The sequence below is a fragment of the Sinohyriopsis cumingii genome, chromosome 11, assembly GCF_028554795.1.
Source record: "Sinohyriopsis cumingii isolate HCF-2022 chromosome 11, ASM2855479v2, whole genome shotgun sequence".
Taxonomy (NCBI): Eukaryota; Metazoa; Mollusca; class Bivalvia; order Unionida; family Unionidae; genus Sinohyriopsis; species Sinohyriopsis cumingii.
This window is the reverse complement of record NC_142971.1, coordinates 98,191,051-98,216,295: the sequence shown is the minus strand read 5'-3', so window position 1 is coordinate 98,216,295 and position 25,245 is coordinate 98,191,051. Positions and strand designations below refer to the sequence as shown.

The following is a 25,245-nucleotide window of genomic DNA, read 5'->3' as shown; positions in this document are numbered from 1 at the left end:
AAAGTCACAATACTGCAAACATCATGAATCCAATAACAATCACAAGTTTAACTAGTCTGGGTAACAAAAAAGAAAAGAAAAACAAGAGTTGGAAATTTGTACTCAAAATTAGCAAAATGAAGTTAATCACATTTATTTCTGTTTTCATTTTTAAGTTTATTTTATTCAAGGGTATTTCAGAATGACTAACCTGGTTCTGTCACCACATATGAAACACCGCAAGTTCCATCCTTCCTGTCCTCAAAGTCAATCTCTGCTTTTGATGGTCCCTCCACAGCAATAGACAGGCCTCCGGCCCCTCCTTCACGTGTGTAGATGTTAAATTCACCTGCAAAACAATAAAGTATTACTTCAAACATAATTCATAATGTTATGAATAATTATCAAAATATTAATGGACAATATACATACATTTACTGAGTACTTTTACAGATCTGGGTCTGCACAGTTTGCAGTTGAATTTGTCTTATAAGTGAGTATATACAGTAGTTAATATAGCACAGAAATAAACCACATCAATAACTCCTCTAACCTACATACACTGATAGATCAATAAATCACTAATTTATCCTACTTTGGTATTTGAAATTGAACTGAGCAACTAATGGTGTGTCCAAGTGTGTGTCTTAATAGCTGGATGAAAGATGAGTTATCTGTAGGAAAGAGTTTCCAGACTCGTGACTCACATTGGTGTCCAACTTCTCCTTTCTCCAGTCCAGGGCCAGCTGCATGAACTTTGTGTGCACCTCCTCCAGTCAGGGGACCAACAGTAAACTCAAATGGGCTACCTGCAAACAGAAACAAAATTTGATGTATCACATGTCAAATACATCTTATTTCATTAAAATGTTGACTTTATTACCACAGGATACACATTAAAGATATGATATTAATACTACAACTTTGCAAAGTTGTATCATCCTATAAGACTATACAAAACCAACAAATAAAAATCAACCAACTTTGATGAACCAATGAGTGAATAAATACTGGGTGTAGATCACCTGGAAAATACTCCCCACTAATTATCTTGCATTCATACTGTAGGGTGTAGATCACATGGAAAGCACTCCCTTTGTCTTGATTCTGCACCCAAGTGTAATATGCAGGTCATATGGCACAGGTCACATGGAAAACATTTCCAAGCCTTGATCCTGCACTCAAGGTGCAGGGCACAGGTCACATGGAAAGCATTTCCAAGCCTTGATCCTGCACTCAAGGTGCAGGTCACAGGTCACATGGAAAGCATTTCCAAGCCCTGATCCTGCACTCAAGGTGCAGGGCACAGGTCACATGGAAAGCATTTCCAAGCCCTGATCCTGCACTCAAGGTGCTGGGCACAGGTCACATGGAAAGCATTTCCATGTCTTGATCTTGTACCCAAAATGTATGAGGTTTTCTGCATAAGCGCCAATCACTCGCCTCCACATAATGAGTAATGTGATAGCAGGCCACTTTACATGACAGTAAACTGCATTATCCTGACAAAATCAATATTTTATCAGAAGGAAGATTACCCACACTAACATATCGCCCTATCAGTCCTTGCACAGATCATACTCAGATCCAATGAGCACAATACTATTCAGTATTTTGGCAACCAAAGTGCCCACAACCTGACCTCATTCTTCTGACTCATGCCGAGCTTGTTATGTCATTAAGACAATGCCATGACTGGGATGGGATTATTATGTTGAGGATTGTATAAAACTTGATAACAGTTGGGGAAATTGGACAAATTTAATGGGACAGATTTACATCAGAGTACTAAGAATATGACTATATTTACCAGGGATTTTGCATTCATTACCAATGACATAAATCTGCACTGTATAAAATAATAAGCATATGGAAATGTCCTGAATCAATTACCAAGCATATACATACCTAATACATGTAATCAACTATCAAGTATATACCACCAGTACATCATGTTCATTACATCTGATATAGGTAATGGTTATTACATGGAATATGCACATAATGTTCATTATTTAGGATATGCTGCTACATGATGTTCATTATGTGGGATATGCATGTACATCATGTTCTTTATGTAGGATATGCTGCTACATGATGTTCATTATGTGGGATATGCATGTACATCATGTTCTTTAAGTAGGATGTACTGCTACATCATGTTCTTTATGTAGGATATACTGCTACATCATGTTGATTATCTGGGATATGCATGTACATCATGTTCTTTATGTAGGATATACTGCTACATCATGTTCATTATGTGGGATATGCATGTACATCATGTTCTTTAAGTAGGATGTACTGCTACATCATGTTCTTTATGTAGGATATACTGCTACATCATGTTCATTATGTGGGATATGCATGTACATCATGTCCTTTATGTGGGATGTACTGCTACATCATGTTGATTATGTGGGATATACTGCTACATCATGTTCATTATGTGGGATATGCATGTACATCATGTTCTTTATGTAGGATGTACTGCTACATCATGTTGATTATGTGGGATGTACTGCTACATCATGTTCATTATGTGGGATATGCATGTACATCATGTTCTTTATGTGGGATGTACTGCTACATCATGTAGATTATGTGGGATGTACTGCTACGTCATGTTGATTATGTGGGATGTACTGCTACATCATGTTGATTATGTGGGATATACTGCTACATCATGTTGATTATGTGGGATATACTGCTATATCATGTTGATTATGTGGGATATACTGCTAGATCATGTTCGTTATGTGGGACATGCATGTACATCATGTTCTTTATGTCGGATGCACTGCTACATCATGTTGATTATGTGGGATATACGGCTACATCATGTTGATTATGTGGGATATACTGCTATATCATGTTTATTATGTGGGATATACTGCTACGTCATGTTCGTTATGTGGGATATGCATGTACATCATGTTCATTATGTGGCAAATGCAAGTACATGATGTTCAATACATGGGATATGCATATACTTTATGTTCTTTATGTAGGATATATTGTTACATGATGATTATTATGTGGGATATGCATGTAAAACAGGTTCATTACATTGGATATGCATGTACATCATGTAGGATATGCATGTACATAATGTTCATTATGTGGGATATGCATGTAAAAATGTTCATTATATGGGATATGCATGTAAATAATGTTCATTATGTAGTATATGCATGTACAACAGGTTCAGTACATGGGATATGCATGTACATCATGTTCATTATGTAGGATATGCATGTACATAATGTTCATTATGTGGGATATGCATGTAAATAATGTTCATTATGTGGGATATGCATGTATATATTGTTCATTATGTGGCACATGCATGTACATCATGTTTACTGCCTAGGCATTTTCCTGTACTTTATGTTAATTACCATGGAATTCTCCACTACATAACATTTATAAGCATGGATGTGCCTTTACATAATGTTTATTACCAAGGTATGTATATGCACTGTTTCAATTAAATAGGGATAATAGTCAAATGTCATGTGATAGTTACCTGGGATATGCATATCCTTGTGTTTGACGCTAACTGTGTGAGGGCCCATTTCCTTAGGAACAAACTTGATGCTGTAATGGCAGTCATCCAGTGCCACCACATCACAGAGTTCTGTCACACCTGATGGACTAGTTACTGAGGCTGTCATGTCGAATGGACTGGTACCTGCCAATACATAGGCAATTAAGATAAATAAACTTTGCTGGATGATCTTCTAGCTGCAATTTAGGCACAATCATTTTGGTGCATATGGTTATGTTAAGGTGACATTGCTTGCAAAATTAATTTGAATCAGTGATTAAAACAAAGATTATGATTCTAATTAAGTTGAAAACAAATTAATTACTTGTGATAACTGTCATACTAATCAACTAAGCACAAAGAACTTGGGGAAAGTGCAACAATTTTGGATACTGTTCATGCTATTTTGACAAAATGATTTATAAATAGTTTTTCATTACTATTTAACCTATTCTTGTTTCATTCCAACTATATACCATAAGTATAAGTGAAAGCGGATGAATCAAATGACCCCTGATGGAGTGTAGAGTCTGGACTACAGTAACAATAATTCAGTTCAATGGCATAAATACCAATTGTCTTGATGAGTAACCATCTATATGAACAGCAATATGCAGTTTAATGGCACATCATTTCAAGTTTATCTCCAAGAATACTGTTATTCTAGTGTATAGTTTTGCTTAAATTATAAAAAATTTGTATGAACTCTGAATTCACATTGTACTGTGCAGGTTACCTCCATTTCCTACAAGGGATTGCCTCCCCATAATTAAAATTAAAGAAATGAATCACACATCTCTTACTGGTGACTGTGACTCTGGCAAAGTGCGGTCATAAACAAAGTCTGGCACTAGTTTCATATGGTAACAGACTGGTGTCAGTACTCGTGTTGTACTATGAAGATTTAGCTGAATCGGCATTTCTTTTTCTAAGTTTAAATGATAAAAAAATTGTATACTTGCACAAGATAAATAAAACCATCCTGTGAGTTTTTTTTCATAATCATTATTAGCTAAAACTGAAGGAATATAATTATTTTTACTACATATTGTTTAAGAAAGCACCTGCCAAGGCATGTAAATTCTTGATAGAAAGGGGAGCAACCTATTCATTTAAAGTCTGGCCTTTTTCAAGCAACTGTCAAGGTATAGTCTTAAAGCAGTGTTGCACCTAGGATCTCAGTGGTAGTGGACATTGCATTCCCCCTTCTCACCCCCAAAAAGAACAAGATGTTGAAAAAATGCAAGTTTAAAAAAGTTTTAAGATAAGGACTCCTTATTTCTGACCCAATTTAATTTCTTTATTCATTTCGTAATGATGAAAATATCTAATTAATAATTATGATTAAGACAAAATTATGAATTGCAGCAAAGAACAAGATGTTGAAAAAATGCAAGTTTAAAAAAGTCTTAAGATAAGGACTCCTTATTTCTGACCCAATTTAATTTCTTTATTCATTTCATAATGATGAAAATATCTAATTAATAATTAAGACAAAATTATGAATTGCAGCAATGCTATTACTATATCATGTCAAAAAACATGTAGCACCAAAATATAATGCTACCATTTATTAATACAATAAATTGTGGGAAAAGAATTAAAACTTGAAAACTTGTCTGTAAAATTATACCATCAAAATGCTGTAATGCAAACACACAACATCAAAGACACTGTTAGCATAAAAAAAATTCTCTTGACATTTTATCAAGCACAAAAGGAAAGATAAAAGCAACCAGGAACCAAACTGTGCGCTTAAGATTTATGGGTAATGGTTCATCTTGCTTAAATGAGGAATGGATACTGATGCTCAGTTGAGTTGCTTTCTATTACCATTTTGTGTTTTTTTGCGAGTGGGCAGGCTGTAATTTGTTCTTGTTGTGTTATTTCGAGCCTTTATATAGCTTGAACAAGTTTTCTTGCTCTCATTTTAGAAAAGAAATAATGTCTATTCAATTAGTTGAAGGAAAAAAACAAAGTCAAAATATTCTGTTTGAAAGAAAATCTAATCCACCCCCTCCCCCAACCTTACATGGTCAGTCCATTATGTTATTAATAACAAATGGGTGCTCATCATGAACTTAAATGTGTGACTTTATTGATAATAATGCCAAATTATGGTCTACTAATGACAGCAGATAACTGATCTATTGCATGTCAGTTCACAGGTAGTTTACCTGGAATAACTTGTCAAGGGCAGGTGCTCTGTGATGATTTGTTACTTGTATTTAAAATACCCCTCAATGGCTGTACAAGTGTTGATGCTAAGTGCCAAATAAGCTTTCATTTGGACACCTATATTCAAGGCCATTAGTTAACCATGCTGGGAAATATTCAGCGTAATAAATAGCAGCCATATGAATCTGCCCTCCAAATGATGGGCAGTACTGTACCACAGCCACATGAATCTGCCCTCCAAATGATGGGCAGTACTGTACCACAGCCACAGGAATCTGCCCTCCAAATGATGGGCAGTACTGTGCTGCAGCCACACGAGTCTGCCCTCCAAATGATGGGCAGTACTGTACCACAGCCACATGAATCTGCCCTCCAAATGATGGGCAGTGCTGTGCTGCAGCCACATGAGTCTGCCCTCCAAATGATGGGCAGTACTGTACTGCATCCACAGGAATATGTCCTCCAAATGATGGGCAGTAATGTGCTGCAGTCACATGAATCTGTCCTCCAAATGATAGGCAGTACTGTACTGCAGCCACAGGAATCTGTCCTCCAAATGATGGGCAGTACTGTACTGCAGCCACAGGAATATGACCTCTAAATGATGTTCAGTACTGTACTGCAGCCAAAGGAGATCACCATTCTCACATTTCATGCTGAATGGAGCTGAGAACCAACCTGATGCTGTCAACTGATAAATAGTTTAGTTAGTTGATAACGAGATTGGAGGGGACAGGAAAAGTAAGGGATATCTGGGCAAAATGACCTGTATTCTACAAAACTGAACCTATTATGAAGGCTACTTCATGTATTATCATCAAAAGTGCACATTTTCCCATGTGTAAACAGCTACATGTATTAACAAAAAAAAAATGTAAAATTTTCACACATGCTGGCCCATCACTTAAACAATAAAATGTTTTTATTTGTTTTGTTTTCTACAGTGTGCTGTCATCACCTTTTATGGCATATACTGCATTGCCTTTCATGGCATATAATGCCACTGCCTTTTATAGCATATACTGGCACTGCCTTTCATGGCAGATAATGCCAATGCCATTCATGGCATATAATGCCACTGCCTTTCACGGCATATACTGGCATTACCTTTCATGGCAGATAATGCCATTGCTTTTCATGGCATATAATGCCACTGCTTTTTATGGCATATACTGGCATTGCCTTTCATGGCAGATAATGTCATTGACTTTCATGGCATATAATGTCACTGCCTTTCATGGCATATACTGACATTGCCTTTCACGGCAGATAATGCCATTGCCATTCATGGCATATACAGGCATTGCATTAGGGAAGATGTGCACTCTGAGTACTGAAATACATGAATGCCATAATTGCATGGAGACCTACACTGATTGAAACCCGACTAATTAAAAGTATGGCAGTAAATGTGGGTATCTAAAAAATTGCTTGTGCTCAATATAGATGATTCTGCATGAAATAACTTTAATAATCATGCTTTGGATGCACATATAATGCAAAACATTTTGTCAAGACCTGACCATATGGATATTTTTCAGTATAGAAGTAACAGATGAATAAATTAAAATGCAAAATTTAGAACATTCCTCATCTATGATGCAGGATTTTAACTGGTAAATTAAACCATTTGGACAGGTCAAGATTTTCACACAAAAGAGACTGGCTGGCGAGAATGGTGATTGAGGACACATACTGTGCCGGTCTGGAAAGTGTAGGAAAGGTACAAGTCAAGGTCAGGTGGTGGTTACAATGGTTACCTGTCGATGTGATCTCAGTTTCACTAATGCGACTCATTTTCATCAAGAAAGAAACTAGAACAAAACAGTGAGATGAACAATGTGAAAAAAGAAATCTGCTCAAGCAAGGGAAACTAATTCATTAGATTAAAAAATTTGACATGGGTTCCATAAAAACTCAGTCTTGACCAAGTGATATGCTATAATGTATGTCATTTTAAATAACATACCGTACTGAATGCAATATATTAAATTGTTGAAGATGAAGATAACACCCATCACCAAAACATGTGATACCTATTTCTCACTTCCTACTAAGATCACAACATGTCTGGCATAATGAAGACCAAGCGCAAGACTTGTCAACTCATTTTGTGGGTAACATATTTTATGTACTTATCTACTTGTACAGACAAGTGGAAATTATTACAATGAACTAAGTCCCTTGTAATTCAAAAACACATACCACAGTGAGACACAAAATACACAGACATAAATCACACATCATGAAATAACTTCCTGGTAATTAAAAAACATACCATGTCGAGACACAAAATACACAGACATAAATCACATATCGTGAACGTACTGTGATGCAGAAGAATGGAGAACTTATTCCTGGGGCAGTTTTACAGCTGTGTGGGCCCAGTGCAAAATGAGTACAATAGGCCCCCAAAATGTAATTTCTATAATATTCATTGAAAACTACAGGCTTCTTTTCAAAATCACATAAAAATTTACAAACATTATAACATCCTTTCTGTTTGCTGTCAGAAACCTGCTCAAAAACCTTCAAGTTTAATAAATTGTAACATTGTAGCTACTTACCTTTGAAACAATCTAGTATTTATAGATATGTTTATCTTTGAGCTTTTCGTAAACAAAAAGATAGTAATAATAATGAAGACTGATTTCTTTTCAGTAATGGGATTGTAACAACAGCAGCTCAACAGCTGGGAAGGGTAAAAATACTAGAATTAAGATGACCCATTAAACCAGCTATTTCAATAGCTTTCTTAGTTCTAAAGATTGGCTCTGTATTTATAAAACCTGTAAAGCACAAGCCACAACATTCAGATCACGTATCAATGAAATTTGGTAATTTTTTAGAGAGGAGAGTTAAGAAAGTTTACTTTAATCCAGTTCCTGACTGTTAAAGTTGTGGAACTTTACACTTGATCTAGAGTTTCCTGCTCAAAATTGCTTAGAGAATATGGGGCCTGATTGACAGAGCTGAAGCACCTGTTCCAACAGCTGGAGCTAAGCTGATTTATCACTAGAATAAAAAATCTCCCCACAATCATGCAAATATGTATGGGTCACTGGTATACTCTGCTGTGCATGTCAAAACATCCTGCATGAATTGAATCTTATTTCACCAAATTACACTAAGTAAAAAAAATTGACCCATTTTGACTTTTCAGTCTGGGTGGTCCAATTCTTTCATTTATCTGTTTTCATGGGCAACCAGTAAATTACAGACTATAAAAACAACAGACAATTAAACATAGTATGCCCAAAAAGTTACTGCTAAGCAAATTTCTATTACATGAAAACAATGAGAGAAAGCATCTATTAAGGTAAATGTGGGTATTTAAAAAATTGCTTATGCTCAATTGAGCTATTTACTCATTTTTTCAAAAAATGTCTTCATAAAAGTTTTTAAAATCTTAATAGTACATAAAATTTATTGTTATGTATGTAGCTATACTAAAGGCAAATGTATTTATATTGGTTTTTATCAATTTTTGATCTGTAAAATGCATACTGGAGGCTGATTGAGGTTGAAAACTGCACCAATGTACCAGTATCTGACTGATGGCTGACAGGTGATAAAAACAGAAAGGAAACAAGTCTTTCTGCTTTAGACTGGTAGGAGATAAGAATGGTAAATGCAATATGTAATCCTTAACAGAGAAGTACATGCAAAAAATGGGGATAATGTATACACAGATAAAGCAAGCATAATCTGGTCTAGCTGCTATATACCTGTGCTTACTTACATAACCATACAGTCCTACGGAAAGCTTTTAAAAGAAAAACAGGCTCATTTGTTGCATTATGCCATTGAGATATGTCCCCTTTTTTCACAAGCTAAGGACATGCCAGTAACTAAAATTTATGGCTGAAATATCATCACAATGTCATCTTATGGATGCAGCATCCATACTGTACAGAATGAAGGTTAGTAATAAATGCCTAGGAACTAGATCTGGTTCTATGTGCATTCACATTAAGCAAAACTATTACAGTAGGCATGTGCATCAAGTCCAACATTTTATATACTTTACAAACTATGATTTACAAAAAAAGTAACGACTAACTGAATATGAAGTCTCATGGACAAACGAGAATGACTTCTAAGTATCATCTTCCATTTCATTCTGAAGAAATTAAAATCTTAAGGAATATAAAGTTTTTATTACAATATTAATACCTGGAATCATGCCATGATGCAGAAAATACACGATAAACAGGACTTTAACCTGACGTTTGACCAAAGCAAATATACATTTATACCTGCATCCATTTCTCAAAGAGTGAAAGAAACATTTTGCTATTTACTCGTAATATTCTGTTTACAAATCTCAGAAACATGAACCACACATTCCTAACACTTACCACTGAGATATGAAGACCGAAAAAGAACAATTCCACTGATCAAATTCTCATACTGGAAGGCTGTGGCTGCAATTTCTCCATAGGAGAGAGTTCACAATTTGCTTTATTCCTTCACAGTATATGTAGCCTACATGTACTAACATCCCTAGTATCACCTACTTAACTGAGGAATCAAAGCTAGAATTATTTCAAGCAGCCAAATTTAGTTTGCAGTGCCAACAGAGGAAAGGCAAGGTAAATCAGCATCAATATTTTCCTTGGACCTATCTCTTTTGACCTTTGATTTTCACTATCTCCATTCCTAGGGGTGTATCTATGTAAATGATGTATGTTATCAATCTATGCACCTAAACACCCTTGGATTCTATCCTTACCTTGATGCTTCCAAGAGAGCTGTTACAAATGAACATGAATTTACCACCAGATATTATAAAACAATTTAATGGAAGCTGGCAACAATAAAAAAAGCATCCTGTCCAAGGCATCTGCATGTACATTTGGTATCTATCATTTTCTCTAATAATAAAATAGCCAAGGATTTTGACAGTTTAATTTGCCCTTATGCACTTGACACACAACAGCTAGTACAGATTCCATGAAGTGTTGGGATCCTGTATCAGACCCTGCCTTTAACAGGGAATGTACCCTCCTCAGTGCCTAAATAATGTACAGTCCAAGGTTTTCATGACTAAAGCATAGGTACTGCTGTATTTCACTTTGCCCAGCAATCTGAAAAACTTTTCAAAGCTACAAGTTTTAATTAGTTTTTGCTCTTCGAATTAAAATGGTTGATTCATTTTGAACCTTCAGACTAAAATATTAAATTAGATTAAGTCACACATTCAGCACTTTACAGGCTACAACATACTGAGAAAATGAGAGCTAAGTACCTCATCAGGGTATACAATGAGGCAGATGACCAAGACTGGCCTATGAAGGTACTGAACCCATTACCTTCGGATCATAAATCTAATGTCCCACCAACTGAGCAACCATGTCTTCTAAAAATGGGCAAAAATAACCTTTTGGTGGGCTAGGGAAAATGTGACCAGATGGGTCTAATCAGTATATGTATACCATATATATTCACTTATAGGTTGACTTGATTACGAGTTGACCTGTCCCTATTTTAAGGCTATAAAAAGCTAAATTCACTTTTACCACCTCATAATCTGTTGTGTATTTTGCAAGACAGATATGAAAAATAAACACAAAACAAGATTAAAATACAATCATGTTATTAATGAAGTATGTTACCAAAAACTGACAACTTAAAATTTGTCCATCTTTGTGTCATAAAATCCATTAAAATTCATAATTCTTGACAATTTAAATCCATTTCAAATGATAAATCCAAGAATTCAGTTATAGGTCACATACTGGTATAGAAAATGTAGTTCAGAATGATCCAATTCACAATATCCCATAATGTGTCAATTCCACAAATCTTACAAATAAACAACAAATATCAACTACACAGTTTTGTTGTAGGGTTAATGCCACTTTCAGCACACGATAGGCTATACATGGCAGCCAGTATTAATGGTGGAGGTAGAACCCGGGAAGACCCCAGAAAGAACCACCAACCCACGAGAAGCTACTGGCTAGCTTTCTCACATACCCATATTAGCCCAATCCAAGACTCAAACCAACGCAGACCGAGGTGAGATGGCAGTGATCCATAATGGAGAGCACTTTATACCACTCGGACACTCGGGGCCCTCACAGTTTTGTGAGTCACAGTATCCCATAATGTGTCAATTCCACACATCTTACAAATAAACAATGAATATCAAGTACACAGTTTTGGAGTCACAGTATCCTATAAATGTCACTAGTGTAACCTGGTACAAAGTCTAAGAATTTATCCTCATTGTCTGATACACTTTTGAAATTGAAACTCACAAAAATGGTACTAACAGCTGCCTCGCTTGGTGTTCAGCATTAAAAGGTTAGTGTTAGGACTGGTTGGCCTGGTGTCAGGATAATGTGTCTGAGAAGCTACTGGCAAGCTTTCTCATGTACCTACATTGGCTGAGCTTGAGAATCGAACCCATGCAGACAGAGGTTAAATCAGTTTGGTGACCATCTCATACATGCAACAAACTTGTTAAAGCTTCCACCTATCTCCATCCTCATTATTTTGTAACACATCCGAAAGTGACAACTTGTCTGGCTGCATCCAAACCATGAGTATGACCTACAGATGTCTGCTTTAAAAACATTTATTTATTCTGTAATCTATGAAAACAGGTCACAATGACCCAAGTTTCAACTTTTGCTGCTTGTGCGTGTATGACATGGATATTTAAGTGATATGGAACCAACTGGGAGTGAGCAACCGATTTTGTACATGTCAATAAAAATGAGAAATCTGGAAAGAAAAGTGAATTTAATTAAGCAAACTTGGGGACCCAAATGTGTTTTATTTAGATTTGATAAAACTCGCAGTGAAAAAACACCAAAAAAACGAAGCATACTGTGTCTGGTTCAAGCAGTTATGAATATTCGACTATTACAGTGATGCTCTGAAATGCTAGTACAAGTTAATGACTCACCTGGAATCTTCAAACTGAGTTCACACTGGCTGCCAATATGAGTTATGTCTGCTGCCTCTTTGTGACGGGTGATTCTCTCAGTGATACGAGATGATGGCTCACCACCAACCTTCACTGAAAAATGGCTTCCTGGAAGCAAAAATTGACAAAATACAGTAATAACAAGTGAAACAAAATAGCTGAATGGGTAATATCTGGATATTTAAGTTAACAAGACAAAAAACAGAACAGGTAATCAGTTATTCAATAGTCTTGAGGTAGGTTGTCTATTTAAACACCTGTTTTTGAGTACAAGTTAAGGACTGCTTATTTTAATTTTCAACTTGAATGCTTTATTTTTCAATATCTTTAAATGGTGTCAGGACATTTTTATACTATTGAAAGTCATTACAATTTTGGAAATATGGTGTTCAGAAAATTGGAGTGATTACCAGAAATTTTGGTTAATTACAGTATAACCTGCCTTCCCTCAAACAGTCAGAGTTTTTGTCTGGTGTTACATCATTGTAAAGTTTCTGAATTGAATTAACATAAAAGTCCTGTCTCACTGGATGGACACTGACGCACTCTACAAGAACGCATCTACTGTCAATGGACACTGGCAAAGTATGCATTCTTGTTACAGGTTCACCTTTCAGGAAGCATGCACAAGTCACATATGTATCTCCTATACACAACCAGACTAATATCACCTCATCTCTGTGAATTGTTATGTGAGGGATGCCACTTTCCAATCATGGGATGGATGTTCCAAAGCACATTTCTGGTGTTTTCATTCCCAATAATTTGCCAATTATACTATCTAAAGCCAGCATAAGGAATCGTCCATTTTGTGATGGATGACTGCAGAGCAGCTTTGACTGATTTATCTGCATTTTCGTTACCCCTAATATCTAGGTAATTGATGCTTGTACCGATGGACATGTACTTCAATGCCAAAGTAACCACTATGTTGAACCTCCACCAAGGTGGACGCAAGAAAAATCGGACTAGTAGAATAATTCCACTCACCAGGGACGTGTTCATCAGCAAACTTGATGTTGATAATGTAATTGCCTGGCTCTGTAGGTCTGTAGGTGACTCTGCATGTTCCATCTTCATTGTCATGACACTCAATGTCTGCCTTACTAGGTCCTTCAATGGACAGACTCAAACCACCATAACCTATAGAAAAGAACAGGAAGTTCCACAAATGGAAGACTTAAGGTATCTAGACAAAACAGTAAGACAACTTGACTTTACCCTATCTGACATTGTCACCAGGTATTTTAGGACTGCTATTGTATTTTAAGCTATAAGAGTATAAAATACATTACATAAGCTATCAAAGTACAGCAAGAAAAAGCAGCATCACAGCAGAGAAATTTTTCTTTATTTGATACAGGAACATAAAGGAAGATTATCTCTTTAAACTGAAAAGACAGCTACTGTAAATTTCATTCATATCCATTAAGTATTAACTTCATATAAAATAAGACTTGAAATTGCTTATTTCTTTAAAACTTGTTCAAATCAAAATTATTTACTTTTCATGTTTCCAAAATTTTATTTTTGCTCTCACCTGCATCTCGTGTATCCACAATAAATTCATTGACCTCATTAGCCATTGCCTTTTCCAGACCTTTGCCATAAACCTTGACCTTGCTGGCGTTGCCAAGCTCACTCTCTCTGACGGTGATTTTAAAGGGGCTATTGGCAATGTGAATGCCATCACGGTAGACATTCACTAAATGTTCACCAGTTTCCCTGGGAGTGAATGAGATTCCTGAAAATGGAAATATTATCTAATGTAAAACAAGCTGTACAAGCCATGTACAAGTATTATCTAATGTAAAACAAGCTGTACAAGCCATGTACAAATATTATCTAATGTAAAACAAGCTGTACAAGCCATGTACAAATATTATCTAATGTAAAACAAGCTGTACAAGCTATGTACAAATATTATCTAATGTAAAACAAGCTGTACAAGCCATGTACAAATATTATCTAATGTAAAACAAGCTGTACACGCCATGTACAAATATTATCTAATGTAAAACAAGCTGTATAACCCATGTACAAATATTTATAACAATATCTACTTCCATATAAAGACACAACATTTTTCCCAAGCCATGGGAGAAAATAGTAGCTTGAACCTTTAAGGCTTTTGATCCCAAGCATTGGTGAATATTATCCAACATAATTGCTATATGATCTTGAAGTGTTCTATGCATTACCATAGGTATGAGGAATTAACAGAATCAATGACATAAATTGGTGTAGGATAGGAATTTTTCACCCAATGGTCCAAACATTTTGTCTTAAATGAAACTCTGCCAAAATCAGACAATATTTTGATCTAGTGGGTGGAATCTTCCTGCACAACAATGATGTACAATAAAGATTTTTGATCTCCAATACATCAGTGAAAAGTGAAGATTGAAGTTAAAATAGCACATTATGAATACTAATTGTAAAAAGTTAGGTCTACACAGAAAAATTTCACAGTGTCACAACACATCTTGCTCTGTGCTGTTGGATCCATCCTGTAAGTCTATATGGCATATGTAACATACCAATGAGCACAATGTCACAATACATATTGCTCTGTGCTGTTGGATCCATCCTGTAATTCTATATGGCATATATAACAAACCAATGAGGACAATATCACAATGCATCTTGCTCTGTGCTGTTGGATCCATCCTGTAAGTCTATATGGCATATGTAACATACCAATGAGCACAATGTCACAATGCATCTTGCTCTGTGCTGTTGGATCCATCCTGTAAGTCTATATGGCATATGTAACATACCAAAGAGCTCAATGTCACAATACATCTTGCTCTGTGCTGTTGGATCCATCCTGTAAGTCTATATGGCATATGTAACATACCAATGAGCACAATGTCACAATACATCTTGCTCTGTGCTGTTGGATCCATCCTGTAAGTCTATATGGCATATGTAACATACCAATGAGCACAACCTCACAATACATCTTGCTCTGTGCTGTTGGATCCATCCTGTACGTCTATATGGCATATGTAGCAGCTGCATGCAAGTATATATATCTGACAGCTGTGAGTCTTAATGGTATATTTAACAGCTGTGATTCTAAATGGTATATATGACAGCTGAATGTGATTCTAAATGGTGTATTTAACAGCTGTGAGTCTTAATGGTATATTTAATAGCCGTGAGTCTAAATGGTATATTTAACAGCTGTTAGTCTAAATGGTATATTTAACAGCTGTGAGTCTAAATGGTATATATGACAGCCATGAGTCTAAATGGTATATTTAACAGCCATGAATCTAAATGGTATATCTGACAGCTGTGAGTCTAAATGGTATATTTAACAGCTGTGAGTCTATATGATATATTTAACAGTTGTGAGTCTATATGACATATTTAACAGTTGTGAGTCTATATGGTATATTTAACAGCTAGATCACTGTAGTTTGTTAGACTAATTAGTAAAACAAATAATATAGACCTTGTTCTGATAGTGCAAAATTCTGACAGCATATCAGTGTCTTGTTGTCAGCAACTTAATCTAGCTTGCATTCTAGAATAAGCTGTAACACACAGCAGGGACACATTACCATCATGTATCCAACTTATCAAATATTAAAAAATAGTTCCTTTCCTGCTGTCAGGATGGTCTGTGTACAAATCAAAATGAAAAATTTTCACAAACATTTTGTCTTGAAAATTTACATTTCTATTTTCTGCCATAGGGATTAGCACTCAATGCCGATCAGAAGTCTAGAAAGCTTCCTGTAATTGCTATGTAAATGATAGGTGATAAACACTAAATGGGGGTGCTAAATTTTCAGTACATCGATTGCAATTTTCAAGAAATGCAGGTGGCTAATTTTTAAAGATAAGTGTCTTCTAGTTCCAAACACACCTTTCCAAAAATAATCTCATGAAGTATATTATTAACAATTATCACATATTCATGTTAAATCTGGTGACATACAATAAAACAATCTCGGACTAGCTGACTTGTTTAATATATGCAAGTTCAGCACATATTGCAGCTCATAAAATACCCAATGTTAGGTTAGGACTTAACAGTCTGCAAATCCCGTCTCTGTACAAATATAAAGATTAAAATGTAATAATAAATTAAAATATAAATATTTTTTTCTACCTGTGGAAACATGTTTCTAATAGTAAATATTTACAAAATCATGTCTGTGCAGGAAAATGCAAAACTGGCCTTGACCTTGAACACGATTCTAACATGAGACTTGCCTTCCGAGTGAACAAAAATTACCATATAAACTATACCAATTGTGAGCAGTTTGCTTTATATGTATATAAATGTGTATAGATATAGTTATTTAAGTGTTAATAAGCATGATATTAGACTGAGATTATGTTAGGCCAAACCACATGCCAACCAGTGCTAACACCTGGCAGTAAACTGTTAGATTTTGTGCCCAAGCACATGCCAACCAGTGCTAACACATGGCAGCCAATAGGCTAATATAAATAAACAGAGAATGCAAATGAAGAATGCAAGAGAAACTGATCATGAACAGTACCGATTGACATAGATACAATTTCATACATAAGGTAATAGTGAATGGCATAAGGTAGTAATATTATCTGATTTTAGAAAGAAAATATTTATTACTTTTGTGCAGTCTTTTGATACAGGATTGACAGACTCCTTCCTTACCCCGCGTGCAGGCTGTCCGCAAAGTTTGGCAACTTGAATGTGCATGGAAACCAAATTTTATAAAGAAATATATGGACATCCAGATGGCTTAAGCAGATATACCTCAAATTCTTAAACTAAACCGATGCTTATTTGAGTCAACAACAGATCTAACTCAAAAGTCTTAAACCAAACCCAATCAACAAACAGCAGGATTCACTCCTCCAGTATTGAACCACCTGATTATCTTACAATAAACTTGTGCAAGGTAACATGTTGTGCACATCGAAAACACATTTATAAAACAATGTTTTAAAGCATGGTATCTAGTGGAATAAGTGTCAATGGCAATTGTGTCAACTTCTTGCAATGAACATTTGATCAAAGCAAAATTGAAAGCTGAAGTGCGAGCTTAGATTTAAGCTGAATCAAATTAACAATTATTATAACAAATTTCTAATTCTACTAAGAATCAATACAGAGTGTGTGTAGTTTCTTGATTTCAGCCTTCTGTTGATCTCTCTTTCCAATATCTATCTACTTACCTACCTAATTTTCAGTCCATCATTACATTTGTTCCAAGTCTATACATATTGGTCATCCATCTATACATCATGTATTCATCACAGTATTGTGTGTACAGTATCAATCAGAGGATAAACACACCCCTATTTCTCCTGCACCCCACCCCTACCCTTGATGATGAACAGTCTGTGGTCAAAAAAAAGAGGGTTTAACTCTTATGAAAACAGTGACTGTAACCATTAGCTGCATTTAAAATACTATGTCATACACTTCATCTTGCTGCAAGTCAAAAGGCCAGTAACTCTTATAAAACATAAAGGAAGCCCCAAGGCTTTTGTCAATATGTGCAACTTAAAATGATCACCACAATATGTACCAAGATTTACAGTAATCCATACATTTCATCCTTACCTTACAAGCATATTTATGATTTTAACATTCATTCAAAACGTTTGCAGTGTGGCCTGTTGAGTTCAAATCAAGACCAATTCTGACCGATGTAAAAATTCATTTTGTGCATACTTGATAAACAGTCTAGTGCTGAAATGTAATTAAACACTATTACATACATGTACACATCTTCACTAGCCAAGGTTCCAATAGCCCTTTTTACACCTTGGCATATCAAGCAGATATTTCTGAGCTTTGGGTCTGAGAATTTCACTGGATGTAGCAGCAAGCCTACACATCCAATCAAAATTAAGTTGTTCAATTTTGAACAATGCTCCTACATGATCAAGACAAGGGGAGCACACAACTTGATGGACTGATAAAAAAAGCAATTTTCCAGCATCGATCCATGTTTGCACAAATGCATTTCACTCAAATACACCTCTAATGGCTTCCCTCTGGTACACAGTCATACTTTCGATGTTAAACTTACAAAGTATCCTTTACAAGTCAATTGCCACCACCGTTTTTGGCAGATGTACAATGTACCATGCTACTGGTTACTTGGCATTATATACTAAGGGAGGCAACACATGAAATCCAATAGACGTCACTTGGACAAAGCACCAATATAGCTGTTCAATCCGCCAAGGTGTAGATATCAGAACCTTGGCTAGCAAAGATGACATGCACAGTTTCAAGGCTTGTTACTGAAATTTCAGTGCATTTAAATAAAAAGATTACAATAAAATAATCCTTTCTAATTTTACTCATAAAATCTACATTCCATGAAAAACAAACCCCATACATATTTTTTATGCCAACTGTTAATTGATATTTGTGCAGGATAAAGATTCTGATAAAATCATGTGTCCTACACTTTCTAAAAAGCCATCTTGCATACCAGAAGATTTGGTAAATACAGCAACCATTAATTTATTTTCTACTCTTCAGTCTGCCATTACCTCTCCTTGATGAGATTATGTTCAATAAAACCACATGTAATGGTCTTATTAAAAGTTAAATGCATCAATAATAGGGATGAAGATAAAGGCACTTCTGTAAATAAGGTTTCTACACCAAATAAATTTCTTCTGAGATATCTTGATAAAACGCAAAAAGAAGTCTTATAACTTGTTACTATCTGATAAACGAACTATTTCAAAAGTACTTTATATTCATTAAACTCACCTGCTGCAAAGGAAACTCCTTGGCAGGTAAATCATATATTGGCTTTGCTTCAACTTGCCAATAAATTCATTTCCTCAATTAGAAATTCTTTCAAGGAAGAAAACCCATAAACATTTTAGCTTATGGTGTTTTTTTTACAAAACCTATGACCATGATCAGATCATAAAAGTGACCTTAATTATTCTAGTCATAATTTTTATCACTGGAAACACAAATTCAAAAACTTTAGATGTGAAAATTGTTGGATTATCCACAATTACAAAATTGCAAGTCAAAATATCCTGAATTTATTCTGCTAAATAACGAGGCCAGATCCTGCATGTTGAGACTACAATCAAAGGATTGCTGTAACACATGACAGTGTTAGAAAAGTGCCTGCTTTGTCCCACTTCCTACTAACTTGGGCACAACATACTATATATACTTGCTTATAAGTTAAGTCAAATTGCAAACAACAAAGATCCTGATCTGTTGTATCATAATGTGCCTGCAGATTAGGGTCTATGTTGTTTGTTCTACTGATTAATCCTAACAAACTGCATTGAACCAAATCTGTTGGTGCATTAAACGATGGCAGATCTAGGTCTGTTCAGTTTCTTGATTTTTGAACTTTTTATTTCCCATCTCTCTCTGTCCATATAGAAAAATGGCACATTGTGTTAATGTAACCATGACAATAACAGAATGGTTCTCTTTCAAAACAACTTGAATTTTGTTTTTCCAATTTACATTCTCTTGGTTTGATAGTACTAAAGCATAAATCTGGCAATCTTAGCAAAGGCAGACAAACAAAAAACATTAAATAATCCCAGCTGAGCAATGTCTAAATTAAAATCTCTAAGAAAACAAAATAAAGCCATGTCCAGTACTGACCTAGGTGACCATTTGGCAGTCTCTTGAGTATACAGGGTTCCTCCTGGCCAGAGGGACTGCGGATGGATGCTGTGAGGCTGTTAATGTCTGTCTCAGTCACTTTCAGTGACACCTCACTGCTTCTGCCAATCTGTGCTCGCCGCTTGATTTCTCCAGCTGGAAAATAATAGAGAAAAATCCATGCATTTTGTCTTGTGCACACCTGCATGTTTTTTTTTTATCTAGATCTCTAATATTGATATCTGCCTGTCTGTCTGAAGGTCTATACACCTATCACATCTTGTTATTAACATCTAAAGATAAACAATCTTCAGTTATGACATGTGCCTTTTCTTTGTGCATTGCTTGTATAGGGGTATTTTACCTGCACAGAGCATATTTTACCTGCACAGAACTTATTTACCAATACAATCATCAAAACTCCAATCATCTTTATAATTCATGTCAAAAACAGATCAATCCTGTCAGATCAATTAAAACATGTAGGCAACTTGAGTCTGGTTGTGTTTGCAAATGATTCTTCATCAAAATTGTTTTATCTCAATCAACCACACAGCAGGCCAGTCATTATATCAAATTACCCCAAATATTTATAGTGTGTATTGGAAGTTATTTTCAGCAAGAAAAATGCTATAAATAGTTCTAGATGTCTGCAAAAGAAAACAGATCTGGCACCAGTCCAACAGACTGCCACTGTCTGGTTCCAAATGACAGTGATGTTCATGTAACTGACATTATCTTGAAATCTTCATCTCAGATGGCTTATACCAATTACAGAAGCATGTGAAGAATTTTAAATGGCTTAAATCACTGCTTCTAAATGTCTAATTTCTTTTCAGGTCTTATTTACTTTTCATTTCTTTTTTATAAGTCTACCTACTTTTTCTTTCATACTGCCAGTATTTTGCTCGTTGATCAGACCAGGGGGGACAGTCATAACAAATTTGTTAAAAAGTAACAAGTGGGCTTATTATAAAACAAAGGTAAATGCCAAAGTTTTAAAAGTCTTATCTTGTAGAATTATTTTACATTTTTCTTGTATGAAAAATGTATTACTATTTTATCGTTTAGCTGACACAATGCCTCAAAAATATGCAACTAGCTCCAAAATAGTATTTTGTGGGTGACAAGAACTGCTACATTTCTTCTCATTTGGCTCTGATTAATGTCCCAGCCACATACATTTTAACACTGTGTATTTGCCAACACATTGGCACACATCACAGGATATGACAGTTGCTTTTAGGACTAACATCACCAAAGTAAAGAGTCTTAAGGCAATTCAAGTGCAAATTTTTGTGAAGCCTAAAGGTTAGGGGATGACCTTTCACACCTGCATGGTTTGGGACTGTAGGGAGTTAAAATAACTAAGCAAGCACAATTACCAAATAATTGCATGGAATAATTAAGGCACCTTAGGACAAATGTTTCTTTGTTTATCAATACATAAACAGGTACAAAAGAAAATTAAAAGCACATAACTAATTAGTGTGCCAACAACACGGGGTTCCTACTCCATTTGTCAAACTACCTTTGTCGCATATTCCATCAACCAAAATTCCAGGAGTTTGTTGGATGAAATTCAAGGAATTAAAAAAAAAACCTCAAAGAATTTTTCAAGAACAAAATACACTTTTTCACAGAGATTTCAAGGCAACTCTTTAAATTCAAGGACTTTTCAAGGTTTTATGACCTACGTGCTTGTGTGACAAGATTTTCAAGATGTTAGCTGTTGTGGCTTTATCTGCTGGTATTACTGGTCAGTCTGACATCAGTTTCAATTAGGATTAACTAGACCTTGTCAAATGGCTTTTAGTGAAAACTCCATCTTGATACGACTTTCCATTTTGAAGGATAACATGACTATAAAGATGACCATATCCTCCCTACAGCCCTGATTTATCTCAAAGTGATTTATCCTCCTACAGCCCTGATTTATCTCAAAAGTGATTTATCCTCCTACAGCCCTGATTTATCTCAAAGTGATTTATCCTCCTACAGCCCCGATTTATCTCCGAGTAATTTATCCTCCTACAGCCCTGATTTATCTCCAAGTGATTTATCCTCCTACAGCCCTGATTTATCTAAGTGATTTATGGCTGAATCATGTTATCAATGAGTTGCTGAGGGGCAGATTTTTTAAAGCCACGATGTAGTTGGAAGTGCAGTTTTCTAGTATGTGGCAAACATACCAAAAGTGAATACCAACTGGCATTACAAAAATTAATAATCAGACCGAGAAAGTGTGTACTGGTGCGTGGGAGTACATCAAATTGATGCATTCATGTACTATTCATTCATAAAGATTTTTTATTTTACATCACACTGATATGCAGAACTTTTTGAATACCCCTCATACACACTGCAAATATATACATGCAGGTCAGAAATGACATTATGAGTTAAGTTTAGTAAAGTGTGTATTCTTTTGAATATTTGTAACCTTTCCTAACAGCAATGCAAACAAATCTGAAATACCTGATGCCAATTATGAGTACATAAGACACAGACTATGGTGTGTGCATGGTCTGATTTCTTGTTTTTCACCAGTTTGGCATAGTAGACCACTTCATGGTCACATATAAAAACAATGTGTCTGCTTGAAATATCACACAGTGCAAGTACAATAATCCCTAGCTGTCCTATTCAAACACAAAGTGGTGAATCCAGCTGAAGAAGCACTTCAATAATGTATAAACACCGACCCATGCACCCCTCAGCTGCAGAATCTCTCCAGAACTCTAGATTGCCAGTGGCTTCAGTTAAAATTCAATTAGAGAAATGACCCACAATAAGTGTCAAACACAAAACACGATTCAGGAAAGACAATTTTAATCCATGCTACCAAATTCTGACATATGTAGCTGGTAATGCCTGAAGCATGTAGGTAATATTTATCTAGGTATGTAGGTGGTATTTATCTAGGCATGTAGGTAGTATTTATCTAGGCATGTAGGTAGTATTTATCTAGGCATGTAGGCACTATTTATCTAGCAATCAAGGCATGAAGTCAGTACATGTATTTATCTACTGATCTAGGCATATAGGCAGTATTTATCTACCAATCTAGGCATGTAGGCAGTATTTATCTACAAATCTAGGCATGTAGGCAGTATTTATCTACCAATCTAAGCATGAAGGCAGTATTTATCTACAAATCTAGGCCTGAGCACAGTATTTATCTACCAATCTAGGCATGAAGGCAGTATTTATCTACCAATCTAGGCATGTAGGCAGTATTTATCTACCAATCAAGGCATGTAGGCAGTATTTATCTACAAATCTAGGCATGTAGGCAGTATTTATCTACAAATCTAGGCCTGAGCACAGTATTTATCTAGCAATCTAGGCATGAAGGCATTATTTATCTACCAATCAAGGCATGCAGTATTTATCTACAAATCTAGGCCTGAGCACAGTATTTATCTACCGATCTAAGCATTAAGGCAGTATTTATCTACCAATCTAGGCCTGAGCACAGTATTTATCTACCAATCAAGTCATGTAGACAGTATTTATCTACCAATCTAGGCAAGTAGGTAATATTTATATACCAATCTGGACATGTAGGCACTATTTATCTACCAATCTAGGCATGTAGGCAGTATTTATCTACCAATCAAGGCATGTAGGCAGTATTTATCTACAAATCTAGGCCTGAGCACAATATTTATCTACCAATCAAGGCATGTAGACAGTATTTATCTACCAATCTAGGCAAGTAGGTAATATTTATATACCAATCTAGGCATGTAGGCACTATTTATCTACCAATCTAGGCATGTAAGCAGTATTTATCTACCAATCAAGGCATGTAGGCAGTATTTATCAACAAATCTAGGCCTGAGCACAGTATTTATCTACCGATCTAAGCATGAAGGCGGTATTTATCTACCAATCTAGGCATGTAGATAGACAGTATTTATCTACCAATCTAGGCATGTAGGCAGCATAGGCATGTAGGCAGTATTTATCTACCAATCTAGGCATGTAGGCAGTATTTATCTACCAATCTAGGCATGTAGACAGTATTTATCTACCAATCTAGGCATGTAGGCAGCATAGGCATGTAGGCAGTATTTATCTACCAATCTAGGCATGTAGGCAGTATTTATCTACCAATCTAGGCATGTAGACAGTATTTATCTACCAATCTAGGCATGTAGGCAGCATAGGCATGTAGGCAGTATTTATCTACCAATCTAGGCATGTAGGCAGTATTTATCTACCAATCTAGGCATGAAGGCAGTATTTATCTACCAATCAAGGCATGTAGGCAGTATTTATCAACAAATCTAGGTCTGAGCACAGTATTTATCTACCAATCTAAGCATGAAGGCGGTATTTATCTACCAATCTAGGCATGTAGACAGTATTTATCTACCAATCTAGGCATGTAGGCAGCATAGGCATGTAGGCAGTATTTATCTACCAATCTAGGCATGTAGGCAGTATTTATCTACCAATCTAGGCATGTAGACAGTATTTATCTACCAATCTAGGCATGTAGGCAGCATAGGCATGTAGGCAGTATTTATCTACCAATCTAGGCATGTAGGCAGTATTTATCTACCAATCAAGGCATGAAGGCAGTATTTATCTACCAATCTAGGCATGTAGGCAGTATTTATCTACCAATCTAGGCATGAAGGCAGTATTTATCTACCAATCTAGGCATGTAGGCAGTATCTATCGACCAATCTAGGTATGAAGGCACCATTTATCTACCAATCAAGGCATGTAGGTAATATTTATATACCAATCTAGGCACTATCTGAATATAGATCAGGGACTAGGATGTATTGAGATCTGTGACTAGAATGTATTGAATATATAGATCAGGGATTAGTATGTATTGATTATATAGATCATAGACTAGTATGTACTGAATATATAGATTAGGGACTAGTATGTATTGATTATACATATCAGGGACTAGTATGTATTGATTATATAGATCATAGACTAGTATGTACTGAA

The 25,245-nt window shown here is 35.6% G+C and overlaps 1 protein-coding gene across 7 annotated transcripts in view; it reads right to left on the bottom strand.

Annotated features, from left to right (window-relative positions):
* Positions 1–25,245, bottom strand: part of LOC149789084 (filamin-A-like) — a 226,899-nt gene that overhangs the window by 11,892 nt on the left and 189,762 nt on the right. For 6 of the 7 annotated variants that reach the window (XM_089975267.1, XM_089975269.1, XM_089975268.1 and 3 more), the window contains 8 exons: positions 20,266–20,421; positions 14,188–14,391; positions 13,638–13,790; positions 12,627–12,755; positions 7,468–7,521; positions 3,509–3,673; positions 687–788; positions 191–328 (listed from right to left, as the gene is read on the bottom strand). In XM_089975267.1, coding sequence (XP_089831393.1) covers positions 191–328; positions 687–788; positions 3,509–3,673; positions 7,468–7,521; positions 12,627–12,755; positions 13,638–13,790; positions 14,188–14,391; positions 20,266–20,421 — 1,101 coding nt within the window. The remainder of the gene's footprint in view (positions 1–190; positions 329–686; positions 789–3,508; positions 3,674–7,467; positions 7,522–12,626; positions 12,756–13,637; positions 13,791–14,187; positions 14,392–20,265; positions 20,422–25,245) is intronic. The other variant, XM_089975270.1, reaches the window with a different exon arrangement.